This window comes from Bos grunniens, chromosome 11, assembly GCF_055505025.1.
Source record: "Bos grunniens cultivar Pamir isolate PY7600 chromosome 11, Bosgru_T2T1.0, whole genome shotgun sequence".
Lineage (NCBI taxonomy): Eukaryota > Metazoa > Chordata > Mammalia > Artiodactyla > Bovidae > Bos > Bos grunniens.
Window position 1 is genome coordinate 32,462,010 of NC_141175.1, and position 19,796 is coordinate 32,481,805.

The 19,796-nt window shown below is 53.5% G+C and overlaps 1 protein-coding gene across 3 annotated transcripts in view; it reads left to right on the forward strand.

Moving 5' to 3' along the window:
• Positions 1 to 19,796, forward strand: part of KLHL29 (kelch like family member 29) — a 331,803-nt gene that overhangs the window by 246,343 nt on the left and 65,664 nt on the right. For all 3 annotated transcript variants that reach the window (XM_086325713.1, XM_086325712.1, XM_086325714.1), the window contains 2 exons: positions 12,655 to 12,796; positions 14,495 to 15,007. In XM_086325713.1, coding sequence (XP_086181839.1) covers positions 12,655 to 12,796; positions 14,495 to 15,007 — 655 coding nt within the window. The remainder of the gene's footprint in view (positions 1 to 12,654; positions 12,797 to 14,494; positions 15,008 to 19,796) is intronic.

The following is a 19,796-nucleotide window of genomic DNA, read 5'->3' on the forward strand; positions in this document are numbered from 1 at the left end:
TTCGTAGCCCCCGCTGAGGTGGTATTTAATGATGGAGTTTTGGGGGGACTTCTCTTGTGGACCAGTTATGAAGACTCTGTGTTTCCACTGCAGGAGGCGAGGGTTCAGACTCTGGTCTGGGAACTAAGATCTCACATGCTATGTGGTATGGCCAAAAACAAAGCAAAAAAAAGACCAAAAATAAATAAATAAATAAAGGTGGGGCCTTTGGGAGATTATTTGGTTTAGATGGAATCATGATGATGGAGGCCCCCACGATGAGATTAGTGTTCTTATGAGAATAGGAAGAGACTAGAACTTTCTCTCTGACGCAGCTAGAAGGTGGCCATCCACAAGCCAGGAGCAGAGTCTTCAGCAGGACCCCGCCATGCTGGCCCCCAGACCTGTGAGGATTTCTGTTGTTTTGTCACCCAATCTATGGTGTTTCATTATGGTGACCGAAGCTGACTGTACAGTGAACAACGGAAGTGGACACTCTGATCTTGATACCTCAAAGAACTCGTAGGCCTTGAGGGTTGTAAATGGGCACATCCAAGGGCTTGACAGATATTAGCTGTTATAATTGTGATTTCTCCTATAGCCCCCTAGGCCAGAGACTGTTTATCATGGTCTCGAGCACATGATGGCTTCTCAGTAAAAGTGGGGCAAATGAATGAGTGAATGAATGATGCACCTGAGGCCATGGGCCCCAGCACAGAACTGACGGAGCTGTGGTGTCCAGGCAGCACTGTGAAGAGTGAAAGGAGAGGAGTGAGGGCCCAGGCAGTCTGCTAAGGAGGGCATGTCAGTGGAGGGGCTTTGTCTGGGACCCTCTCCCTCACCCAGGATCCACAGAAGCAGCCACAGGCAAAAAGCCTCTCAGGCTGTCTGCAGGGTGGGTCAGGCCCAAGGGCTCGGCGTTGGGACAGTGCCTGCCCCATCTCCTTGCAGGGCAGGGCCGGGCCCTTTCCCTGCACTGGTCATCAGAACCCCACTCCTCCTCACATGTCACCCCGCTGGAGAAGTCCATCTGTCTACCCACCCCAAGAGGGCCTCCTTCCCTGTCTCTCCTGCCCCACCACTTGTAAAGGATTTTTACCACTTCCCTTTCGCACCTGGACCTCCAGTGAATTTAAATAGAATCTGTCTGTCCCAGCAAGTTTTCTGAAGCCTGAAAAGATGGGCTAGAGCTGAATGATGCCATTTCCTTTAAAAAAAAAAAAAGAAGGAAGGAAAGGAAAGAAAAAAGTCACTCCAACTGCCTCAGTTCTGAACTAACGTAGCAGGGCTGGGCTGCCACAAGAGGGCACACCATACCCCAGCCCACTCCACCCCACCCCCAGGACCCTGCCTGGACCCACACTGCTCTGTCAAAAAGAGCCCAGGCAGGAGACAGCAAAGAGAAAGCACCAGGTGGCAAGAGGATGTCATTCCGGAAGATTCCATCTCAGACCTGGTCGACCCACCGGGTTCCCAACCCCACACTGCGTCAGAACCCAGGCTCTGGTCCTGAGATGCACACTCAGGCCCTAAGTTGCTTCAGTGAGTCTTGAAGTCCCGGCAGTGAAACAATTTGAGCTCCCTCAGCTGCGCCACCCCGTCTGAGGAGTCGCCTCTATTTGTGCGACGTTGTTCGTTTCTTTGTCCTGCCTGGCCTCGGGGTGACCCTACCACAGTCCTCTCTCTTATTAGGCTTCTAATGCAGTTGCTGAAGATGTCTGTGTCAGACCCGTCTCATCAGGCGTGAGAGTCGAGTTCTCAGTCGACTTCTGCCCGGAGGGTCAGGTCAGGCAGGCAGCAGAGGGCTCAGAACTCAGAACTGTTCCCCCTCCTGGGCAAGCCTTTGTCTGTGACAACAAACAAGGGATGCTCCGTCCAGGCCCACGACTCAGAAGGTGGACGGTGGATGTGAATAGGAGTGTCAGGTGTTCACTGAAGAAAGGACCCCAGAGGAGCCGCAGACAGCCAGCCAGTGAGTGTTCTTGGGGTTCTTTCTGGCTCCGGTGGGTCCTCCATACAAGGAAAGCACAGTCGGTCCTAGAGTCCTGTCTGCAGAGAGGCTGGGAGAGCCTTGCGGGTCCGAGGGGCCCGGCTAGCCCCTGGCCAAGCTGTTCTTGAGAGCCTGCTGCTTCCCGAGCCTGGGGTACTTCAGAGGCAACTCTGGGAAGGCCTGGTTCCAAATTAATATTGGGCGCTCAGAGCACAGGGGTCTGAGGGCCAGGCCGAGTCAGCCAGAGACCCCAAGCATGTCCCCGCACCCACTCTCAGCTCAGCCGCCCCGCACAGAGGACCATTCTTCACCAGATTCGCTGAGGATTTCCAATCTGAAGATAACAAAAGGCTCCCGGCCACTGGCCATCATGTGATGTGCGTCTGTGAATCTGACCAGAGGAGGGCGGGCGGGTCACAGGCTCTGAGGCTGGGAGGTCGAGGGGTGGTCCCCGAGTCACCACCTGCGGGGCCGGCTGTTTGGGAAACGTCTGTAAAGATTAGAGCGGGGCTGCCCCGGCCTCGCCTACCTTCCCGCCCACTCTGGGGACAAGAATGAAGATGGGTTGCCACGCTCCGCAGGGAGCTACGCTGTCGCCAGTACAGAGATGAGTGGGAACAGGCAGGGCCGCCAGGCCTCTGAGCAGGCAGGGCCGGTTCCAAGGAACACGGCTGTCGGGGGGAGCCTCAAGGGCCGATTGAAGGGGGCGATGAAAGGCCCGGCCCAGCACTGCGAGCAGGTGCCCCTCACGCTCCTCCTTGTCCCCCGTCCATCGTCGTTGGTCTGGGCCACTGGCTCGCTTCACATCACAGGCATCTGCTGAGGGCCAGGTTGCCCTGCACCTTTCAGCAGAATGAAAGGGAACTGATATCAGAGGGGTGCTGAAGCTCAGGAAAGGCCTCTTTCTTTTCAAAGACTTTCGTTTGTGATGGGCTTTTTTTTTTTCCAGGTGATCTTATTTCAAAGCCCCTTTGAAAATTTTGTGGGTTTTTGTAATGGATGAAAAGTTACTTGGAAATGGGACTAAGAAGTTTCCCGTTGAAAGTTGTTAGAGGAAAGTTGAAAGCTTTGAGTTGTAATGTTCTGCCAGATTTATCCTTTCTTTTGTCCACAAGGCCCATCCGTTGGGAGGATGTCTGGGGGAAGGGGCCGGAGAGGGAGGACCTGGACAGGGCACTGGAGAGAGCAGGATGCAAAAACCAGCCCCCGCCGCTGCTGCTGTACATGTGCAAGGGAGGCCATCTGAGCCAAGCCTTCAGCAAAAGTGTTTCCACAGTATAGACTTTGATGTTGGAAAAGGGGAAAGCAAATATACTTCTACTATACTATAGAAGGCTGGATTCTACCAGAGACAAAGGCTATCGCACAGACATTTCACATCAGAAAAATAACTATGAAAGAGGAGAGTGCCCAAACGGACCTGAGAGAAGGAAGGGGCCAGAGCAACACCGAGTGTGAGCTCTCCTGTGTGTCCTCCGTGGAGAACTGGCAAGGGAAGGGGTCAGTGAGCAACAAGACAACCAGGAAAAGCACTGCTACAGGAAACCCAAGGGAAGTGGCTCCAGAAGGAAGGAGGAGGAAGCTGGTGTTAGGAATCAGAGAGAGAACACGAAGAGATGCTACAGGGCTTGGCATCAGGAGGTGACTGTCCATTGAAAGGGGGTGCTTTCAGGACCTCCCTGGTGGTCTAGTCGTTAAGAATCCACCTTCCAGTGCAGGGGACATGGGTTCAATCCCTGGTTGGGGAGCTAAGATCCCACCTGCCGTAGGGCAACGAAGCCTGTGTGCTGCAACTACTGAGCCTTCTGGCTGTAACTAGAGAGAAGTCTGCGATCCCGCAGGGTGCAACTAAGACCCAGTGCAGCCAAATAAATATTTTTTAAAAGGGGAGGGAATGATTTCCCTGAAGTGCAGGGCTGGGAAGAGGTAAGGAAGTGAAAACTGAGGGTAACTGGAGTGAGTACCAGGTGTCCTGAATCCCAAGGAAGGGGTAACCGCAAAAGGGGATGGGGAAGGCAGATGGATGCTGAAATGGCAGGTGAAGTGGTAAATAAGGATTTTTCAGTGCTTGTGATGGAAAGCCAAGGGGAAGGGGCTGATGGAAAAGGGGGGAAGGGGCTGATGGAAAAGGAGGGAGACGGGGTGTAGATGCTGAAGCAAGAGGAAATGTGAAGGGAGGCCATGCATTGACAGCTTTGGGAAAGGGTGGAGGTATCAGTTTGCGCTGCCCTGGTCTGAGACGGAAGAACTGGCCTCATTGGAGGGGCCAGGACCTCACTGGCAGGGGTTGGCAGAACACATTGGTGGTGGGTTAGAGTCTAGGGGGTCTGACTGAGTGGGAGAGGTGATGGAAGGCTAGCTTCTGATTCAGAAGGGCTAGGGCAGGGGACCCCAAAATGTGGCTCTTTAACAAGCCTACCAGCTGATGCAGTCCAGGGACTTCACTTTGGGATGGCAAGGACAGTCCTGACGTTCAAGTTCACTGGCTCCCTGGCCCCAGGGTGTTGTCAGAGCAGGAGGCCCACTTGGGCTGGACACAGTGGGGGAAGGAGAAGCCCCGGCTGGCATACCTGCGGACACCAGAGGAGGGATTCTATGGGCGACCCCAACAGAGTAGTGTGGACACGGCCTTGATATGACTAAACCCATTCATGGAGCTGTCAACCACAGCAGCGCGGTCTGGAGAGAGGTGACCGAGGCACACTCTGGCCATCACACAGCACTGCCCAGGGACTTAGCACAGAACAGGCTCTGCTGTCCCTGGAGTTCTCTGGGTCTTCTTACTCTCATCTGTAAAATGAACATAAGAACACAGATTTCCTCAGGAAAGAGCTCACATCATGCCCATGCCTGGTATGTGGGAGTCTGTGTTAATGTTAGTTGCTCAGTGGTGTTCAACTCTTTGCAGTGCCATAGACTGTAGCCCATCAGGCTCCTCTGTCCAGGAGATTCTCCAGGCAGGAATACTGGAGTGGGTTCCCATTTCCTACTGCAGGAGATCTTCCTGACCCCAGGGATTGAACCCAGGTCTCCTGCATTGCAGACAAATTAGGCAGACTCCTTACCATCTGAGCCACCAGGAGGCACTCAATAAATGTGATCCAAGCCATTATGGTTGATTGGCTCCTCAGGGTGGTCCAGCAAGAGACAGAGGGCACAGGAAGCAGTTGATGGTTTCAACATAAAGTATTTTCCTGGGGTCATAAGGCCAGGTTACAGTCTGACCACTAGCCTCTGCAGTTCTGTCTCCACCCCAACACAAGGATGCCTTCACCCCAGTGCCCCCCAGAGTGGTTACCTCCTTTCTGAGCTCCCTTCCTCCTTCCTCCTTCCCCCATGACGTCCTCTGCTCCCACCCAGCTCCTTGCAGCAACGCTTGCCCTCCAGAGACATCATCATATTCAGTAATATGATTGGAATCTGAATATATATTTAAAATGACAAGTTTGAAATTAAAATTTAAATAAAGAATTACTTTTCTGTAAGTTGCTCCGAAAGCAGTAATTTAGCAGCAAATTGATAGAGAAAGGTAAGCACTGGTCCTTTAAACCATCGTGCAGTTTCCGGCATGCGAGCCAGAAGTGTCTCAATTTAACACATCATTGGTTAGTATTATTAGAAATTTCATCGGGCCCCGAGCACATTTAGGTGCTGCTCTGAGGGGGATGCCACGGGCACAGCCTGGGTTCAGGGGGCCAGAGAGGGCAAGCTGGTTAATGAGGGCAGGAGGGGTTCAGGAGAGCCTCCTCTGGCCCCAAGAGGGGATTTAACTGTGGTTATTTTCTTGTTTGTAGTGTGGTAGCGATCTTGAAATGAGAACTGAGAGACTCATAAGTGTCATTTGCTCTTCCCAGAGGTCACCAACTTATAGCATTGGTATCTGTCAATGCGTTTTTCTGACCCCTTGAAACCTAGGCTGTGAACAGCAGTCCATGAAAACAGTGTCACCTGTCTGGCTCCCATGAGCCGCATAAGCAAGACCCCAAAACCTATCCCAGTTGTGACCTGCCCAGCGGCACCAGCCCCTAAGTTCCCCCACACTGGGGCATAGGGGTCTGGGAACTTGAACATCAAGACTGCTGTTGCCTCCACCAGAGTGAGGCTGACAGACTGCATCACCCGGCAGGCTTGTTAGGGAGCCACATTTGAGGGTCCTTCAGCCCAGATCTACGGAATCAGAAGTTCTGAAGGTGGGATCCAGAGGCCCGCATTTTCAACCCCACCACACGCAGGATCTTCCTACATGCACTCACATGAGTCAGAGGGCCCCTGCCATCGAGGTGGTCAATGCTCTACCTATCTGATCTTAGAAGCGGGGCTCTCATAAATAATCTGCAAGTCCTAGAAAGCCAGCCATCTAGGTCTACACCCCTGAACTATAATCTAAAAAATTCAGACACCAAATTATCTCTCCCCTACCCCCAGCCTGAATTTCCACAATTACATAAGGATTGTCTTCCTGGGCACCTTTATAGTTCGAGGGCCCCAGGAAGTTCCCAACACCCCAGTCTGAATAAGTTTACCAAAAACTAGTCTCCATTAGTCCCCATGGGTGGACCTGGGCACCATGAAGCCCCTAAATGCCTTGCAGGGGGAGGGATGCTGAAAAGGAGGTGAAATGTCCACTCTTTGCAGGGAGCAGGCTACCCAGCTATGCTGGGTCCTGGAGCTGGCAGTCGGTGGTAGGTGATTCCTAGGACAATCTGGGCTTGGTGCTCAGGGATGCCTGAGCGTTCACATCTGCTGGCAGCCTGTGGGAACCCACAAGAGGAGTCTGAGGGCCCTCCAGAGGGAGAAGGAAATGAGAGCACTCGTTACTGATGCTGGGCCCAGGACACCAGACCCTGTGTGCTCCCAGACCCATGTGCCTCTGCCACCACCACTGCAGAGCGTGAACTCGGAGCTGGGCTGGCTTCCTCATACCGCCCAGCACGCCTAGACTAAAATCACACTCCAGGGTGTCTGAGCAGCCGGGCACAAGCCTGTGCTCCAGCCCCAAGGGAAGCTGGCAGAGAATGTGTTCTGGCTTCCACCTCAAGATGGGGGCAAGATAGGGGTGTTCAAAAAGCAGTCAGGGGAAAAAAAAAAAAAGTCAAAGGCCCACTGCAGGGCTCAGGCCACATCAGCAGTTCCTTGTCAGAAGGGTCCCTAGAATTCAGAACCAGGGGTTGTATGAGTGTCTCACCAAAGACTCTTTCCCAAATTAGGTGAGGATTATGGGGAGCCATGAGATAAAAGGGCTTCCCAGGTGGCGCTAGTGGTAAAGAACCCGCCTGCCAATGCAGGAGACACAAGAGAGGGAGACTGGATCCCTGAACAAACTTGGAAGATCAGGAAGATCCAGGAAGGTCCCGACCCTGGAAAAAGGGCAGGAAGATCTCTTGGAGGTAGAAATGGCAACCCACTCCAATATTCGTGCCTGGAAAATCCCATGGACAGAGGAGCCTGGTGGTGACAGTCCATGGGGTCGCAAAGAGTCCGACATGACTGAAACGACTTAGCACATGAGATTAAAAACGCAGCTGTGGGTGAAGCTCAGAGTGCGGCCAGCCGCGGGCTTCCCACTACCGGCGCCCTGCCGCTTCCGCTTTCACTAAGGCCATTTCCCACCCTCAATCCCCGCCGGCTGGGGTACACCTTGGTGTCCAGTGGTGCTTCAGGCCCAGAGGAAGCACTGGGGTGTGGTCTGAGGGATTAACGCGAGGTGAGGGCTGGGGGACGCTGGGCTCCCCTGGGGGAACAGTCTCACTGCTGTGAAGATGGGGCGGCTGTTCTCAGGGACGCTCAGCAGATGGCAGTCCCTGCCCGCGCTGTCACAACACACAAGCCACAAGAGCACTGAGACTCGCAGGTTCCAGTCTGTGGAGGCAGGTTCATGGGCAGGAGAAGGACTTGGACACCGGTACTATCATTCCTCCGGGAGGAAGCCCACATGAGCCCCAGAAGTGGTCCCTGGAGCTCTGTCCGCTATATCTAGACTGGACATGCACCCGCAGCTCTGGGCTCCTTTGGTGGCAAATTCAGCCAAAATTGTCAGCCTTGTTGAATTCCGCCTAGTTTTCGTGGTCCAACATCAGCTCTCCCTAACTTCTGGGCTTCACTGGTTCACCCGCTCCTGATGTCCTTGGGTGAATAGTGGGAAAAGCTGAGTTCTGGCTTCTTCCCCAGCCCAACAGGGGCAGGAGTCAACCTCAGCCCCCACATCTCCTATTATACTCAAGCACTGGGCCAGGAGGTCAGCAGAGGGGGCATTAGACCTTCCAAGCAGCAGCCAGGGCAAGTGTTGGGCTCATAACACAAGCGGCCCCCACAGTCTGAAAACGACATCTCCGCAGTTAAATGTCCCAGTGTCTCCCACTCTGCCACTGCACATCTCTTTTCTGTTACTCCCATTATTCTCTCTCCCGAAGTGTAGGCCAGGCCATACCTACATGCATTTGTGAATCAACAGTGATGAACACCCCTACCGCTGGCCAACACTATAGCTCAGAGACCCTGCCTTCCCTGGGCACCAGGCTGGCAGGAGCTGGGCCGAGCACCTGTGTGGATCCCTGCCATTCTGGAGCCCACCAGACAGTGCAGATCAGTGCGGGCCCTGAAGGGCAGCATTTCGAGACTGTGACCATCATGTGCATGGGACAAGGGGTGAGAACAAGTAAGGCGTGGCAAGGCCCCAGAGAGTCCCATTTCATCATCTTTCAAATTTCCTTGACCACCTGGGATGCTGCTGGCCTCTATGGCACCTTTGGGCAAAGCAGAAAAAAAAGGGCCCCCTTTGGATGGACAGATCAGCAGAGGCAGCCTGTCGAGGCTGTTGTAGGTTCACAAGTGTGCAGCCTGGTGAGCAAATGATGTTCCTGGAAGGAAAGGCATGACTGCCCCTCCAGCGGGGTCAGCCCCTCGCCCACCCCCGCTACCAGGCATCTTCACCACCTGCGGCCCTAAGTGGAGCAAGGGCCCCAGGGCAGCTCTGTAGGAGGGGGGGCTTGTTGCAGGTGGAGGTTCCCAGCTCCTCAACCAGCGGGCGCCTCAGCCCTCCATGCCCCTCACAGAGAGCTGCAACCATAAAGGATGGGGCTCCTCAGTGTTCTTCAGCCACTGAAAGAAGCAGGATGCTGTCAGCCACCGTAAAAATGTGACCTTTGAAAATTTACAAGAGCTCAGGGTTTAAAAGCTGCTGTGTTAATGATGCATCCCATTAGCATCTCATTAAAGAGAAGCAGAGAGAAGCCTGCTCGGCCAATGATGGGCAAAGAGGGCCACGTGGAGGCACCAGGCAGGAGGAGGGCTCTCCTTGCCCGCCTCTGTGCCAAGGGCCATCATGTCGTGGGAGCAAGGCCAGGAACACTGGGGAAAGGTCAGCGATGTCCTCGGTGATGGCAGCAGAGGGGGAGAAGGGAGGCTCCCTCACCCTGCCTTCCTCTCCTCGACCCTCACCCAGGCTGGTCTCCTGGCCGGTGTCTATGCCTTCTTGGGGTGGAGCCCCTGGCGAGGAGAAGTGAAACTCAAGAAGGCCTGGCCTTTGGAGTTCAGAGCTGGAGGTGCAGACCCGCACATGGTCCCCCAGAAACCTCCAGAGCCTGGGGACCTCGAGTCTACCTTGGGCCTGGAGCCCCACTGCAGAAGGACGGGGCTCCGGTCAGCCAAGCTGACTCACATCACCAGCTGCCGCATTCTTCATCACCTGGGCGTCCAGCCGCCTCCGCAAAGAGCCTCGCCTGTGTGTATTTTTCTGGAGGGAGTGAAGGAGGGAATGTTCATTTATTCAATAAAATAAATAAAAAGTCCTGAACTGCACATTGCTCATAGCTTCAGAAGTTGCTAGTGCCAAGCAGAATGAGTGTCCTTATTTGTCTTTCCTAAAGAAAAGAAAAAAAAATAGGCTGTTTTCCTTCTCCAGCACAACCTCTTTCTTGTAGGTAAGAACTCGCTTGTGAGAGTCATGAAAGACACAGGCAGACAGCAGGCCTGTTGTAGCCACAGCTCAATTGTGCCAGTGCCCTGGGCCCGCCCCGCACCCCCAGCTTCCTTCTGGAGTGTGTCTTGGGTCACAGATTGTATAGCGGGGAGCAGACCCCCGAGGGTAGGGCTGAGTCTCAGCCACAGCGTGTCCCTGGTGCCTTGGGCAGGGTCGACCACAGAGCAGGAGCCCAGTTAACTGAAGAGCAAACCAGATGACCAGCAAAGGCACGAGAGACCAGCAGGAACTCCTGAAGCTTTACAGTCTGGTTGCCCACTCCCTGGTGGCTCAGATGGTAGAGAATCTGCCTGCAATGCAGGAGAACCAGGTTTGATCCCTGGCTCGGGAAGATCTTTTGGAGAAGGGAATAGCAACCCATTGCACTATTCTTGCCTGGAGAATTCCAAGGACAGAGAACCCAGGAGGGCCTCTGGGGTTGCAAAGAACTGACTGAGTGACTTTTACTTTTTCACTTACCCACTCTTAAGGAGGAGACCCCAGCCACCCCTCCTGGCAGCGGTGGCAGCCTCTAAGGACCAGGTGCGGGGCTCCAGGTCCACAAAGCCCTTCCCCGTCCCGTCGAGTTAACCAGGCTGGGGCCATGGATACTGATTCATTGGAAGACAAAGGGCGGCTGCAGGAGGACCTGGAAAACCAAACCTGCCTCTAGCCTGGGAGGCCTCCAAGAATTCGACCTCATAGAGGGGCTGTGGCGCCCCCTACTGACAGAAAGGGTTGTTGTATTGCCAGTGAAGGAGGGGACTGGAGAGAAGGCCAGGGGACTCCACATTCAAATTTCAACCCCAAAACAGGGCCCCCAACAGGACATCACACTGGCTCCTTCCCCTCGCCCCGGTTCAGATGCCTCTTATTATGAGGGAAGCAACCTCTGCACCTCTGAGCCCACGGCACCCCCAGAGCCTGGAAATAGGGTGCTGCAGACAGGACACGCGGGAAAGCGGTCTATGTAAAGACGCTGCAGATGCCAAGCTATTGTTTCCTAAATTCCCTAAGACTATTGGTGAGGGCGGCTAAATCTCGAAGCCCCTAGCCTACCCTAAGCTCCCATCTGTCCCACAGACAGAAATGGGGCAGAGGCCTCCCTCTGATAAGGAAGCTTGTCCGCAGAATTGTTTCTCCCTCGGGAGATTCACTCTTTTCCTTTGTTTCCTGCGCTGTTCGCAGAACCGAAGCATCTGAAACGCAGCCCAGAGATAAAGTGCTGCCTAATGCAATTAGCTCAGCGCAGCCTACGGTCCTAATAGGATGCGCTCCGCTCCTCCCAGCAGGCCCTGATGCAGGCGCTGTTTGTCATCTGCATTAGGCATCAGAGCCCAGCTAAGTCCGTCCACCCTCCCACCGGCCTGGACTCTTAGCGGCTTCCTGGCGAGGAAAGCCTCGCTGCTCAGAGATGCCCACAAGGGGGCGCTGCCTCCTTCCACCCCGCCAGCTGGGTCACTGAGTCAGCTTCCAGCAGGAGTCCAGAGCGCGGTGGCCTCACTTGAGAGAGGCCTGCAGGTGTCCCTGGAGGCCCCTTTGGCCTCCTGTGACTGTCCCCAGTGGGTGACTGTCTGCTCGAACCCCACGTCACACTTTACCCCCAACCTGGCTGGGCTCGTACAAGCTCTGGTCAGTCCTCCTGGAACTCTCTCTGTTGAGACTCACCCGTCACGTCCCAGTACGAGGCTCTCCAATGTGTCTTTTGGATTTTTTTGTGTGTTTATTATAAATATTATGATTTATAAATACTGGGAATGGCCATAGTAAACAATTTGGCAAATACAGAGGTGTAGACAAAAGAATAAAAGTGTCCCTTAATCCCTTCACCCAAGAAAGACATTCCTGCTACTATTTTTCTTTATTAATCCACCCCTGGATTTTTCCCTTCTGCACATATTATTTTACCCAGTGAGGTTATACGTGTGTCATTTATATTCTGCTTTTCTCATTCAACTTTATCGTGGAATCATTTTGCCATCTCCTTAGGGAGTAAGCATGATTTTTATTGACTATATAATATTCCATGGTAAAGTGTTAGCTCAGGGAGACCAATGCTGTCCCAGTGTTTGTTTCTGCCTTGAGGTTGGTTTTCTCATTAAATACGTGAATTAGTAAATGAGATCCTGGGGCAGAGAGCCTATCTGCTTTCCATAGGGAGGAGCTGAGGGTCCCAGAGAAGATGCTCTCTGCCTTCTGGCCTGGTGTCAGGACCTGCGCTGTCCTCCCAGGGGCCCCAGTCCTCACCTTTCCACGCCTCCTCTGTGGAGGGGGACGCTGGGGGCCTTGAAGGCTGGCGTGGAGGTGGGATGGGGCCTGGCGGTAATGCCTCGAAAGGTCGTCCTCTCACAAGTCAGAGGCTGGGCACATGATGCTCCTGGGCCAGGACTGAGTATACAGTTGGTGCTCAACACCTGCCCATCATGATTGATGTGGTTTATTAATGACCCAAGGACTGGGGGAACTTTATTTCTCACAATACAAGGCTCTCATTCCTTTCTGATAGCTCAGGTGATGGGGGAGGCACCAGGTTAGGCTGGGTGTTCTGGAGGCCAGGAGCTTAGCTGAGGCCACGGCTGCTGCTACTGAACCAAAACACCCTGCGCTTCCCTTGAGGGACTGGATGCAGGGCTCGGTCTTTGCCTCTGGAGACTGCTGGGGGTTGGGCACCGGGGCAGGACTCTTGCCAGGCGGTGGGTGCTCACCCCCCTGCTCTGCTTCTTTCCAGGCCCCCGGAATCTCCAAAGCAGACAATCAGTCCCAGGGACTCACGACCAGCATCCGGTGGGGGCAGACGCCCATCAATCAGTCCACGCCTTGGGACACTGATGAGCCGCCCTCCAAACAGATGAGGGAGAGCGACAATCCAGGTGTGTACTTCAGGGTGGACGGAGACACCTACCCTCTGGCTGGGGCGGGGGGAGGTGTCCGAGCCCTCCTGGGTGGCCCAGCTCCTCAGCAGGTCCTGACCCATGGCCTGCAGAGGCCGGGACCTCAAGCTGCATCAGGGACAGGGAGGAGGCGCAGGGAGGGTGTGACTGTGTGTGATTCCCTAGGCTGTGTCTCCATCCCTTTCTCTGTTGCTCAAGAAAATACTGGGAAGAACAAGGGAGAGAGAATGACATAGGAGTGACTCTGAATCTGCTTTAAGTTATCTTGGTTAGTTATTCCCAAACCTCAGTACTCTGATTCATAAATTTCCAAAGTCATCCATCCAGTGAGGTCTTGCTTTGCCAACAGTTATTTGAGAACTGAGAGAGGTTCCACTCACTGGGAAATGGGGGTTTACCGCCTCCTATAGCATCTCAGGCCTTCTTTGGACAGCTCCAACCATAACAAAAACCTTCCCTGTTATCTCCCATTGATCCCAGGCCTCCCCTTGGGATACACAAAATATGTGAGCTTAGCCATTCACACCACAGCCTTACAGATATCTGAAGACCCCCATTCATCCCCCTCCAAGTCTTCTGCAGGAAGAACACCCTGAATCCTTCAGCCATGCCCTCAAGCCCAGTCCCTTCACCTTCCTCGGCATTGTTCCTCTCTTTGCATCCCTCAGAACCCAACACACAGAACCACGAGTGGTCTGCAGCCCCTCCTTCACTCAACCCCTCTACCTTGATGACTGCAGCCTCACCTCACTTCTGCTCTGTGGGTAACCACATCATATGCTCTCTCAACAGTAAGACCCCAAGGCTGTCCAGGTGGCTATTCTGTCTTTTTCCTCACAGTCTGGCTTAAGCAGCTGGATGTGGGGGACCCAAGAGCAAGACCATATCCATATCTTCCTGTGTGACTCTTAGCATCTTTTCCTGCTTATATTGCTGACCTGTGCCTAAGCCTTCCAACATGATGTCACCTGCAGACTTGGTCATATGTCTTCCATTCCATCATCCAAATAACTGATAGAAAAGGTGAGCCCATCACTAGAGACCTCCCTTTACAACTCCAGCATCCTCTGGGCCATTAGCCGGCTCATGAGTCAATCATTTCTGTGGCTCTACCTCTCTATATGTTCACCATGGAGTTATCTAAGGTTTCACCAACTGTGCTCTGAAGTTCTGATGTGTTTTTCCAGGCTCCCTTACTAGTCCTGCAGAGGACTGAGTGTCAGAAGGCATGCCTTATCCTTAAGACACCAGATTAGCTCACAGTGACACCACCTCCTATTCCACAGGCTTGGAAACAAGCCCCCTTAGCAACCCATTCTAGAATTTTGCTGGCACTGCTTCACGGACACTTGTCAGCTTCTAGTTTTCTCCAGCCTCTCTCATTATCAAAATCGGGTGCCTCATTCTATGTCATCTCATTGCTCACAGCAACTCTGTGAAGTTGGCAGATGAGGAATCTACTCACGGAAGGCTTTGCCTAAGATCACTCAGCTAGTGAGGGCCGACCCAGCGGGGCTTCATCTAATCACAGATTCCTAGTCTGTGAGCTCTAAGGACACAGGCTCCTTGCTCACCTCTCTGACCCCAGCACTCGGCTCAGGGCTGGAGGCCGTCGGTCGCTGTTTGCTGAGTGAATTGTATAACCGGCAGATGACATCTCTCCCATTTCCCTTGCAGGCACAGGGCCGTGGGTGACCACGGTGGCCGCCGGGAGCCAGCCTGCCCTGATCTCACACTCCTATGGAGTGGCCCAGCCTCCCACCTTCAGCCCAGCGGTGAACGTCCAGGCCCCGGTCATCGGGGTGACCCCCTCACTGCCTCCCCACGTGGGGCCCCAGCTCCCGCTGATGCCAGGCCACTACTCACTCCCACAGCCGCCCTCCCAGCCACTGAGCAGCGTGGTGGTCAACATGCCCGCCCAGGCCCTGTACGCCAGCCCACAGCCCCTGGCTGTCTCCACACTGCCTGGCGTCGGGCAGGTGGCCCGCCCGGGACCCACCGCCGTGGGCAACGGCCACATGGCAGGGCCCCTGCTGCCTCCACCGCTGCCGGCCCAGCCGTCTGCCACTCTTCCCAGCGTGGCCCCGGCCACCAACGGGCCCCCCACGTCAGAATCGGCCCATGGGCTACAGATGCTGCGGACCATTGGCGTGGGGAAGTATGAGTTCACGGACCCTGGGCACCCCAAAGGTAAGTCCTGCAGCCCACGCGCTCCTGTGTGCCCGCACCTGTGCCCCCGTGTGTGGTCACCACCACAGCGTGCACAGGAGCCTGGTTCCTGGTGCCCAGCTCCCCAGCAGTCCTCCACTGCTTCAATCCAGGCTGCAACGGGGCCTCCCGCCTGGGACAGCTGGGTCTTAGACTGAGGAGGCAGAGAGGAAAGTGGAGGGCAGGACAAGGAAGGCAGGGAAACGTGGGTAGGCAAGCAGAGGAGGGCGGGGAGAGCCTGCCGAGTACAGGGCCTTCCGCCTTCAGCCCGAGCCCCGGCCCATTCTCCTATCTGACCCAAGGCCAGGCCACAGGCAGCATGAGCAGGAAGCCTCCTCTTAGGTCCGCCTAGAACAGTCCCTTTGGGGGCCTTCTCCATTTTCCACTCAAGGACAGTCAGAACATGAATTGGCCGTGTGCCCATCCTCCCACCCCCAGAAAAGTACCCATTGCTGTGCGTTGGATGAGAGCAGCTCAGGGGTGTGAAGTGAGGCCCACAAGACCCCCCCCCCCCGCCCCCCGCCACCTCCCTGGCCCATCCTGAGGCAGCTAAATGTTTGGTTTCAAGAACTCATGGGTGGTTCTGTGAGACCCCAAGAAAGAGCACTTCCAGCCTTGACCTTCATTTAACCCCCTTCCCCAGGACCTGTTTTCATTCCAGATTCTTGAGAACAGAGCCAGGGGAGGGAAGACACCAGGATATGGTTTGAGGCTGGGCCCCGGCCCAAGGCTTAGAGCAGAGGGTGTCAGCAAACCAGCCTCACTCTTGACCAGACTGAGGGGTCCAGCAGTCAGGATGCAGAGCATCTGGGAGGACCTGAGGCTGCAGCTGAGTCGGGGGGAGGGGGGCGGGGAGCTTACATACCCCTGGACTCGCCCATCCCCTCAAGGTCCACTCCTGCTGAGTGGAAAGGCAGGGCAACCAGGCCTGGACCCAGGTGTGGACAAGAGGGTGCATAATGGGTGATCTGCCCTGCTGGGCTTCCAGGCTCCCTCTGAAAGAGAAGTAGATGGTCTAGAAGTGTGAACCTCGAGCGAGACGCCTCAGCCTCCCAACTTACGAACCCTGAGATGGGGAGAGGGGCTGCAGACCAGAGTCTTAGCAGAGTAAGGGCTCCAACCAGCCATTCTCATCCAGCCTGCCCTCCTGAATCTCTGTCTTTATCCCTGCGAGCAATTTCTAGGCCTTGTCAAGCATCCCAACAACAAAGCCGTGTCTAGATCTCTGTCGGGTTTAATTCCCAATCTGATTGAGTCTGGACTGCCTTTGTTTTGAAAATCAGCACTAGTTTTAAATGAGAAAATTACATCTAAATTTTGGTAAACTCTTGCTTTGTTTAAGATCTTTTTTTAAAAATTGACTACATTGTTTTTTTATTTTTTGTTTGTTTGTTTGAATTGTTTTGGTTAAGCTCCCTCTCCCTTTGAAAAAAAAAAATGTACCCACAGTTTACATACCACCAACTGTGACGCACTGGGTACTGGGTGTCCGGCTGCTCCCAAGGCTGTGCCAAGGCCTGAGAAGATGGGAGACTATCTTCTCCCATCAGGTAGGGGGAGGAGGGTGTGTCCACCCCACCCTCACCCCATCCCAGGGAAGCTCCTAGAACCGATGAAGTTCTTGCTGCCTTGCCAATTTCAGGCATCCCCCCAGGAAAAGGTGTTGGTTCTGTGCAACAAGGTAAACTGGCCCAGACAGGACCGGTTCCTGGTTTAGGGCTTAACATAGAGCTGGGATCCACCCCATACCCCGCCCCCTGAAGCTGCCAGGCGTAGGCACATCTGATCACCATTAGGCATCTGAGTTCATCAGATCATGAAGATATAGGTGGTCAAGGCAGGTCCCTGCTGAGCTCCTGTTCACGCTGGGCCTGCAGGCCCTGCAGAGCCACACCTGTAACATCATGTGGGGTCAGACAGCACGAACCATCCTCTATCATGGGCCTGAGCCCACAGACAGGAAGGAGGAAACCCCTGGTGGGGTTTGCTCTTCCAGCCACTATGGTGTGAATTCCATGCCAGGCCTGGGGATGCTGTGGGCCTAGAAAGCGTTCACAGCCCCAACTTCTGGGGAGCCAACTAGATTCTCCCAGCTCCAGCTGGTGACCTGGTGACCTGTCCGTCACACCAACTTCCATAGCTCTCCAGTGAGCTGGCTGTTTCCCCGGAAATTACATTGAACTCGCTTCTCTATTTACGGCCCTCGTCAGCTGATTTCTCCCCCCGGTATTTGCAGCAAAGAAAGAGGATGAAGCCTGCACAAATGCCTCCCAGCTCAAGCCTGGGTGGGCTTTTTTCTTTCTTTCTTTTTTTTTTTTAAGGTAATTTCTCCTTTCATTTCTAATCTTAAAAGCCTTTATTGCTAAAGGTATAATTTATCTGTCAGATCTAATGTCAAACAACTGCATATTTTTTAAAATAAGAAACCCGAATTTTGAAACCAAATCTTTGAAACTTGCTGTGTGAGAATCATCTTCCTGACAAGCCCACGTGGGTTTGGATTTGGGTCACTTTTAATTTTGCCCCTAGGGATTTTACATCTCCGAAGTCCAATTGATTTCACACTCCTAAATGACAGGCAGCTGGCTCCGAGCAGGAACCAGGAGGCCCCGCATGAGAACATCAACACTAGTCAGAACTCTACTTTAAAAAAAAAGAACTTTCCTTTTCTCCTGTTCTCTGTCTGAAAGCTTGCCGGGCATTATAATAAGATCCACCATAGAACTCCTTGAGATCTAGCTCATTAAAGTCCCACGATTTTTCCTACTATTGTTTGACGTGACAACCTGGTCTCTCGCGGAGCTGAGTAATTACGAAAAGATCCCCTCCATGAAGAACAGGTCTTGCCAGCCAAAAGGATGGGCCACTGGTATTTTTAGACTTCATTAGTGCCCTGATTTTAAATTTCACATTTTGTTTCTTGTAATTATCTTCCCATCGACTGAGTTGAAATTTCAGTTGGGGCTCTGTTACTGTGCCTTCCCAGAAAGGGTGTTGGGGCTTTCATTTAAAACTTAACCAGTTGAAAAATACAGGTGGTGTGGAAATGCTTTTTGATTTGCAATAGGTCAAGCGATTGTCTCTCATCTCTGACTAGAGAAGCCGGTTTGCATGCAGCTCCCTGTAATGAATGTTATTTCAATGCATTGTGTGCCTATAGATTTTTTCTTAAGAAACTTGAGATAAACCTCCTTTCTTTCTCGAAGAACAATTTGGGGTGGGAGGAATCTGTAGGATTTCTTTTCTTTTTTTTTAAGATTATATATTGAAAGCTAATTAAATTTTATGTGTGCAAAGTGATAAGGGGGGGATGAAGATTTAGTTCTACTCGAATCCTGTTAGGAAATCCCTGAGCCGTTTGTTGGTCTTGCTGCGTTGCACCCCTGAGCTGATCCGCGGGCAGAGGTGGTGACCAGCATCAGACCTTGTGAATCCAGAAAGTCCGGTGTCACTGCACCCGTACCACGTAAACCCAGCTATGTGTGTGTCACCGCAGAGGTGCAGGCTACTGCTGTCATTCTTTCTAGCCCCTACCTTCTTCCATGAAGGATTCTGGTGGCCAGGAGGGTGGCCAGAGACCCCTGAAAGCCCCAAACACTGGGCCTAGGGGCGAGCTGCAGAAAGGCTATTGTAATTTCATCTGCATGTCGGGGGAGAGAGAAGCCAGGCTGCAACTGTCCACTCTGGCTTCTGGACCAAAAAGCAAAGTCCAAGTTGACCAGAAGTGAAGAGGCTTATCTCTTTTGACTTTAGATTTCATAGGTGAAGGGCCATGAGGGTGCTCAGGGTTGGGGAGTCCTGTAATAGGTGTGTGGGCAGCCCCTTCCTATGGGTTTTGCATCTCCTCCCATTTCACCCTTGCCTCTGAACCTCCACACCATGGAGCTCTGCCACCTTCTATTTGGACAGCAGTTGCCCCAGCCTCCACAAGGGGCAAAGACAGGATCCAGGAAAGGGACTTGGAGGCAGAGTGGACAGCTGTGTGACTGCAGCAAGACTCCTAGCCTCCCTGAGGCTTCCTTGCCTCCTCTTGAAAATGAGATGACAGTACAACCACCAGGCAGAGAGCAGAAGTGAATGAGATCACAGGCTTGACCGTACAGAGCACTGTGCCCACTTACCACCAACCCAGTTGCTCCTGCTGACATAGGTCCCAGCTTTGGGGATTTTAGCAGAGAGAGAAGCTGGCAAAGACACAGAAAGCAGGGCCTCCGCCCCAGTGCAGAGGAGATAGAAGAAGCCCAAGCTTGTTCACGGGGCTGCCAGCCCCTGGTCAAGCTGCTTAACAGGAATGCTGTGTCCCCATCCCTAAAAGGGAGTGGGATGAGTCACCCTCCTCTCCCCCAGCCCTGGCATTCAGCATCGATCTCATCTCTCCCCGCGCCAGCCTCTGACACACTAGGGCAACCCACTCCCTTAATAACAGATTCTAGAAGAAGCCGGGGGTGCAGGATAAAGCTGTCTGCCCACACACAGTTAGCCCAGAGGCACAAATGTCCCAACTGACATCACCTTGCCACAGACCCGCTCTTCCTATCTCTATCTCAGAAATGATACCTTGAATCCATGCAGGAGTTCAGAGTCCAAATCCATGGTCTTCCTTATGCCCTTATGCGCTGAGCCTGGAAACTCCTTTGAGTCTGCCTCCTCTAAATTGGTCCTCCCCTCTCGGTCTCCACACCCTCTTTTCAGGCCAACATCACTCCAGGACTGCATCAGTGGCCTCAACAGTACAACCCCTCCTGTCCAGGGTCCATGCCGCAGCCAAAGT